The 8,507-nt window shown below is 32.6% G+C and overlaps 1 protein-coding gene across 1 annotated transcript in view; it reads left to right on the top strand.

Annotated features, from left to right (window-relative positions):
• The first annotated feature begins 6,762 nt into the window (after window positions 1-6,762).
• LOC134715615 (E3 ubiquitin-protein ligase MARCHF5-like) overlaps window positions 6,763-8,507 on the top strand; it is a 29,984-nt gene continuing 28,239 nt past the window's right edge. Inside the window, exon 1 of the mRNA XM_063577910.1 lies at window positions 6,763-7,185. Within this exon, the coding sequence (XP_063433980.1) occupies window positions 7,139-7,185 (47 nt within the window). The 5' untranslated portion in view covers window positions 6,763-7,138. The remainder of the gene's footprint in view (window positions 7,186-8,507) is intronic.

Here is an 8,507-nt window from a genome sequence, read left to right as displayed (position 1 = left end):
TGCTGAATGGGCGTGCAGGACAGCCATAAAGTGAGCAACATAGTTACATATAATTTTATCTTTTCCAATTCGAACTTGCTGCATGCCAATTTTTCCCTCCGAAAATTAGCTGTGTGACTTTTTTTTAGTTCAACTTAATCTACAACTAAAATTTAGAAACATAATAATAAGTGAAACCATCTCAATTCAAAATCTTCTCGACATATTTTAATCCGATTATATTTCGGATCTGTCGTACATTTGAGAGGTTGAGCTAGCTATAAATCCAACATTTATGACATAAGGAAATACGTGTTCCAAGTCCTATATCTGACAGTTGTTTTCCATTCGTTTGATGTGTTTGGGCATTTGATTTTGCCATTTAATAAGGGTCTTTCCGTTTTGGGTTTGCCTTGGCCATCTTTTGGAGTTCGGTAATTTTAAAATTGAGAAAGGAAATGAGGAATGTTTCAAAGCGACAACAACCCGACCACAGAGCATACAACAGCCGAAGGCCATCAATGGGTCTTCAATGTAGCGAGAAATGTTTATTTTTATTTTCCATACTCGTGTGCTCGTTTCCATTGAGTGTCACGAAATCAGAAATCACAACATTATATAATAGATTAAAAAATACAAGACGTATACGGAAAAATCAATAATTAACAATAGTTTACCGAATTGAAGAATGTTCACAGTTAGGCTGAAAGTAAATTAAATGTCATAAATAGAGAGAAAAAAAACCACGATATTGTGCAATCATCGTCCAGAACAAACCTGTTTAGAATTTTCAAAGCATGAAAATAATCAAAGTACTGAAGTACTGAACATCGGATGACCACAAGTTCTTGTGGATGGCCAAAAGCACTTGTCTCAGAAAAAAAATTCACATATCTCTTTACTTGAAATTGAGGTTAATGTACAGAGAAATATTTTTTTCTGAGACAAGTTCGTGCGTGGATGATGAATAAATTACAAGAAGTTCGACTTCACCGTAATAACTATTCAATACGTTCTATTCTACTATTCTAATAAAAGTGCAATGCAAGTGCATGGTGGACACTTTTCTGTAAAAATTCTATTTTTCTAAAAGATTGGATACGAGTAGTCATTTAAATTTTCACGCAAAAACAATCACAGAGTTACCGGTCCTTGCCAGAAGTGTCGCAAAACGTTCTTTGAGATATTCTTTCGCATGCTTTAACACAATTTTTCGGAACATGTTCATTGATATTATCAATGATTTTTTTACTTACATATACTACAAAACATTTAATATTATTAATTTATGTTGTAAACAAAAATATTTTTATCAGTATTCGTTGAATACATGTATTTATATTAAACGACAAGGAATGTTATTTTGCACTAGTTTATGTGCGCGTATTTATCATGTTTATAGATCGGTTACAAACCCTAAACTAATTTACATCAGGTCATCGCGATGTAAAAATAAACATTTAAGAAATAGCCTGACTACAAATTTTTAATAAGCCATTTGATATTTCGCTCATAACCAATTCCGGACTCGACGATTCAGAATAACAGTAAAATCATTACATTTTTCAATAAGTCTATCAAGCCAAAAATAACGAATTAAATAAAAGGCAATTTCTGAAATTGCTATCCTTAACACATGACATGGGTAAAATCTCTATGTTCTTACTGTGCTATAATCTGGATAATGCACAGCAAAGGTGTGCAATAACTACCTGAGATATACTGCACAGTTCAAATCTATTTTTCCCTTTAGGGGCGGTTCATGGATTTTAAAAGGGGCGTTATTCTGTAAAATTAAAAAAAAATATCACCGAGCGTAGCGAAACTAAAAATAATATGGACGATTTTATGCAGTAAAACACGATAGTTTGTCCAATCCAATTAAGGGTGAACGACATATTCGCCCAACCCCGAATCCGCCACCTGCCTTAAAATTACGACAAAGTTGAACTTTGTACAAACATCGTAGTTTCAATTTTTTTTATCTAAGCTGTGACATAAAATATTTCATCATATTATGTATGCAATGTAAATCTTAAATCAGTGTTTTAAAGTCAGAAAGACTTGGTAATTTCTGCCAAAAAAGAAATCTAAGAAAATCCGAATAACAGAAATCTGATTTGGATTAGTTTTAGACTCAATGGAATTTATAACGACTTTTTGAATATCTATTCCTATATAAAGTAACTATTTTTGGATCGAATTTAATGATGATCATATTTAAGTTTGTTTCAAAACAAGGGGGGAAGCTGGAGATCAGCCAGGTTTCATTTAGTGGACGTGTCTTAAAGATTAATACAGTAGATAAAGAGAAATGCGGGATTGGGTGAGTAAAAGATTGGAAAGAGAAACGTATGTTCTGTTAGTTTAACGTTTTAAATCTAGGTAATATAATATCTTCCTCCTCAGTTTCATATTCTCTAAGCATATCATTGAGGGAAAGAAATTCAAAAGCAATTAATCCAAACTCAATAACCCTTTTAGTTAAGATTTTTTTCATACACCGATTTGAAAGTACACAATTTGTAAATGTCTTAATTGTCAATATAACTTAAATAAAAATTGGGAATAAAACAGAAACGATAAAAAAATCTACCATTGAATCGCAATTTTAGAATAAGACTAAATATAAAAAAAATTATTATAAACTTACCAAAGTCATATCCCCCCCCTTTCTTTACCCTACAAGAAACTTTTCTAGGATCCGTGGTTTGCGGCAATCGTTCACATTTCTAAAACGTTCACTTATATTTGATTGCGTCATGTGTTAAAACAGTAATTGGCCAACCAAATCGGTATATTGGATTTAATCTGCACGGGTCGTGTGACCCTTTAACCCAAACTCCTGCGTCTTTCGGGTTAATTAGGGTCACACAAGCCGTGTAGATCTAAATCAAATATACCGACTTGCTTGGTCAATAACTATAACTTATAAATGAAATCACAGTATAGTTCTACAAAAAAATCGTGATTTATCACTTTCTATACAGAAATCATGCCTGTTGGATTAAATTCCAAAAGGAGTCAGCGATGCAATGCATTTAATAAAAGTTTGGCCATGCAATTTATAACATTTATAAAAGGTGTTTTTTTAATTCAAATTTAACTTTTCTTGAAATTTTAGATGTCGCTGCTAAAAAGCAAATCAAACAAAATCAGTCATATGTAGTATAACGTGATCAGAGATCAATATTTTAATTAGATTGAAACAAAATAAGAAATGTACTATTTATTAATTTAGATGTGTTCAACAGAACATCATTGTCAGCTAGAAAACTGATGTAAATCGAATAAAAGGATATCAGTCCCTTTTGAAGTTTGCCCGGATTCATGAAGGCTAATGAAGATATGGGTAAAAAAAAAACTTTGGATTGTATGCTCAGAACAGTACAGAAAAGGTATCTTCTAGATATATCTGCATGTATTTTTAAAATTTTTAAATATACCATGTTGTGATTTATTTAGTCTATAGCCTCAACTGATACTCATAACTGTAAAGAAATAGAGGGACACAGTCAGTAGTAACCTTCGTTATTTCAAACACTTGACCGTGATCGGAACTTATGACTTTTGTCATAAATCATTTTTTTGCAACCCCAATGAGTGTATATTCATCAATTCATCAATTCTTTATTAACCAAATGTTTTACAATATATAGGTACATGTATAATCAATATATACTAAATATAGATTACAAAAATATACGATCATGACAAAACAGACAGAAGTATTAAAAATACACAAAAAAAAATACATATAAATATGATCCAAATAGCAAATGATATGTAACAAATGAATTACAAAAAAATCATCTTACTGAAAACAGCCATTTCTGAGCTTCAGTGCTCTAAATGTATATTTTCCTAAGTTGCACAAGTCTTTTACATAAGTGCTTAATAATTGTAAAAGTTTATAAACAGATGGCTTACGCCCATTATATGGTTTATCAAACATTCACGCAAACTTGAACATAAAGGACATGATGAAATAAAATGCATTTCATCCTCAATATCATCAATACACAATGTACAGGTTCTAAGGTTTCTATTTACATTAGAATACCTTAATCCCTTCTCTATATATAGCTAGATTATGTGGTGTCATATTAATGGGAATCATGGAACCTGAGACTACTATAACACATAGTTAGTCTGTGTTATAGTAGTCTCAGATGGAACCGACTACAACAATTAAAGTTACACCAAGCTTTGTATATATCATTCAATTTATTCTGGAATCACCTCAGGTATCACCTAAGTTGAACAAAAGTATACAGGAAAACATATTTTAATTTACATTACATTGCGTTGTACATTTGTTGAGGAAGCATTATATATGAGTTATTTTACAACGGTATTGTCAAATTAATGTATTTCTACTTTCTAGGAATATTTTTGTTTGATAAGATTTACAATCTGTATAAAATTACAGATCCTCGTGTCCAAGGCTTGAAAACGCCCTTCTACCTTCTGCTGTTAGTACCCTTTCGATATCCTCTGGTTTATTGGATTATAACACCTTCAAACTTTTGAAAGCAGAACATAGAACGAGAGGTCTAGTAGTCAGTCAGTAAGGTCATTGGCGATTCGAGCAATTATTGGCGAATAAGAGTACGGGAAGACAACAATTCAGTAGATTTTAGCAGTACCGTAACACTATGAAGATTTTAATACTTTGAAGAATTTTCTTTTTACACTAGTGAAAGCAATCTAATTAACGTAAGCTTGTCACAGTTTCTAGTAAAACTTATCCATCATCAAGTTTATCAAACATTTTTCAACTTTTTTTAGATTTGAAATTTCATATCATTTTAAAAACCACTATTAATATAGTTAACATTAAAACATATTAATACATATGTCTCTGCTATTAGCAAGAAATCTGGAAGAAATATTTAAATGTATTTTGGCAGTCTGGAGCATAATGGTGTATTTTTTTGTTTGGGAGGACCTGGGAACAGTATACCTTGTCAATACATATGTTCCAGGGAGGAGTAGCCAGTATGGAAAATAGAGATATCATAACCGTTAACAATATCAGTCACACATACCAATTACGGAACGAAGGTTATCAAAACAGGTGATACCAAAGACTTAAACCGATGAGTATAATTTTAGAATAAAGTTTGAAACTAGATAAAGTGCATGAAATGCCCGGATGAAATGCAGGCGCGGGCACTTGTCTTTGGTTTTGAAAGCGGGTGACCGTGAGGGCATTCCGGTGTATTGTTGCCTCAGACATTTCTTCTGACTTGCGTTTTTGACTGATAACCCAACGTATTTCGTATAATTACGCGGATAGTATCGAGTGCGAAAGAACATTCCTTATCGCTTGTTATACATTTATTTCATCAATAAATATTCATCAAATTTTTTTTAAGAACATGTATAGATAAATAATATGAAATGTTTTGGCATAAATATGTATATCAATAACAAATCAAGAATAACGAAAAATTGTGGTAATACGCATTCGGAAGAATATCTCAAGAACGTTTTTCGAGAAAAAATGAAAGTCTACTCAAACATTTGTGTCAAATTCAATCTATCAGAAAAACGCATTAATTTATTACAGATGAGTGTCCACCCTATGCACTTGCACTGCACTAACTATACTAGAATAGTAGAATATAGATATAGAATATATACAAATGGATGAAATTATATATAACTGTTATATAGATGAAGAAGAACTGTAAAACTGTGGAAAGTTTTAAGGCAGTTATATCGCGCGACTAGATTCATCAGTGGCGCACACACATTCCTGGATAAGTTTTACTCAGCCGGTATTTTGAGTTCATTATACAGATACAGATACAGAACAGAGAAGATGCTTTATTTCCATAAAATGGGCTCACAAGGAGCATACTATAATATCATTATATAATATTAATTTATTATTTTACAAACATAATAAACAATACAGTATACATAGTTACAAACACAAATAAGAACAACAGTTTTCACATATTAGTATATATATAAAACCTTCGTCTCAGGCACACCTCTAGAAAGTAACAAAAGTAGGCTAAATATATCTAGCTGAACTGCAGGAGGCACCAAGGGACGGTGCTATATGGCATGGTGGGTGCATATTAAAATGTGCATCGGGAAATTAATAATATGGTAAGATATTGTAAGAAGTTGCACATAACTGGTATGTCATCCTCGTGCCTGGTGCAGAGGAGTCGATCAGTACTATTTAAAGTGACACAACTGCACGAGGCACCAAGGGACAATGCTAATTGACATGTCAAAGTGCACATATTACGAAAAAGATTAAATCACAAACATAAAGGTAATAGAACTTATACGATGTACATATAAGGTATATCTATGTACCTTAATTAACCTCACTTTCAGCTAGGTCAGTATAGCCTGAGATATTTTTTTCTGAGAAAAGTTTGCAGAGACAAGTGCCTGTGAATACCGGCATAATTTTTTTTCACAAAACGCCATTTAATGGCATTAATTGCTATTTAAAGGAATGTTAAAGAAAACCTCAGAAAATACCAAGTTTCATTCAAATTGGACTGGTGAGTTTAGACTCGGTTATCAGTGTCCGAAAAACTGGAAAATCCCTCTTTTTTAAAATAGGATAAGACCCCATAACTCGGAAACGTAAAATCTTAGATCAGGAAAATCTAAAATTAAACCGAAAGCTTTTAAGTGTGTTATATTAAAATGGACTATTGATATAGAGGTTTCGTCTTTAATATTAAAATAGTTGAACATGTTAAACGACGGTGCTCCCAAAAGCAGAGGAGGGAGACACATAAGAACTGAACCCAGTGTTGCTACGGACTTCCGGTTCATTTTTTCTGAAAATATTCTGCGTGCCACTGTCTTTCTTACCTGCATATTGCAGTCAAACACTTAAAATAAGAAACATTAGGAAACGAGAGGAAACACATTTTGGTTTCAGAATTCCATAAATTTGCGTAGAAATAATGTCATAAGCCGATAAGGGGAAGAAAGATTGAACTTCTTCCATCTGCAGTGTCAGAGACTTAACATACGATTGTAGTTTTTCACTGATGTTGATCATGTTATGTCATAAATATCTCTGAATTGTGACTGAAACTTACTGACTTTTGATTTATAAAACCATTCAAACTTATGTTCCTGTGATTAAAAATGCCTTGACTCTGATCTGATTATGTCGTCTGTTGCTAAACTATACCACAGATTGTCTGAGGAAGACAGGTAATGTTCTGAATAAAATGAAACCTTACTCTTTACAGGGTGTCTCATTGAGGGGAAATGATCCAGGATTCCACTTATTATTTTGTCAGATTTCTGAATTGCACCTTGATTTCTAATGCCTGACTTTGTTTCCTTTTTGTATAAATGCACAACAATAGTAGTTGAAATTTGACTAATACTAATTTCAACTACCTGAAAGTGCAATCCAAGCCCCACAACAGACACCTTCTGGGTCTGTGTGTGGCAGTTCCTGGCGTAACTATTGATACCTGATTTTAAACCTGTACAGTTGCTACACACATCACATAATTTTATTTGTTTTTGTTCCTGTAAATACACAAGGTTTTGTTTATTTTAACTTGGCGTGTACTGGGAATCTGGGTCCGTTCACGCCCATTCACGTTTGCACCCACTCATGTCCTCCCTCTTTCACTTCTGTCGCACCCAAAATCCGTTTCACCCTACATGTTCGCGCCCAATTTTAATTGGTTTTGTGTTGAATAACTTTGTAAACAAGTTTTGGCAAGTGTATTCTTATAAGTATAATTGTTGTCATTGTCTCAAAATAAAGTGAGAAAGGATATTTTTTTGTGTTGAATAAATCTTAATCATATTTTGGATAGTGTATTGTTAAAAAAAACCCAATCCTTTCTAAATAAAATGGAATGATTCTGTCAATGTTTTATTTTGTGTTGAATAACTCTTTGTCATGTTTTGGTTAGTGTATTGCTATAACTTTTTTGTTTTATTGACTTGTTTCAAAATGAAGTGAGATTCTGCGGACTACTTTTTTTGTGTCTGTTGAATTTATTACCAGACTGGATCGCATGTCAATAAGTGGGGGAACTAGCTGACATTCTGCGACCCAGTTCTGATCATATTATTTTGTAGGGGAACTAACATGTTTTGGTCATATTCTTGTTTAGCTATATTTCATTGTTTCATTGTTTCAGATCAAAGGGACCAAGCTGTTAAAAACAATTATCTTTTGTGTTTTTCATTAACAAAATCTTCAATGTTTTTCTCATACCAAACTATAAATACATTCAGTATTTACATCAAAGCAATTTAAAACAACAATCATGATTTTCATATTATTCAACTGGAATTTGAACCGTGTACTGGTTGACACATGCGCACAATATATCTGCGTTATGGAAATTTCGACTGCAGATTAACCACATAGAAGTACACATGTAACATTTACATTAAATCTGCCAATCCCCTGTCACACTGAGATCAACATTATATGTAATGTATGGCCTTATACTTCAAACAAGGGGACTGTAGTTTAAGGTAACATTATTATATCAGGGTGTTAG

The sequence above is a fragment of the Mytilus trossulus genome, chromosome 4, assembly GCF_036588685.1.
Source record: "Mytilus trossulus isolate FHL-02 chromosome 4, PNRI_Mtr1.1.1.hap1, whole genome shotgun sequence".
Lineage (NCBI taxonomy): Eukaryota > Metazoa > Mollusca > Bivalvia > Mytilida > Mytilidae > Mytilus > Mytilus trossulus.
The sequence above is the reverse complement of the archived record's forward strand: the minus strand, read 5'-3'. Positions and strand labels throughout refer to the sequence as shown.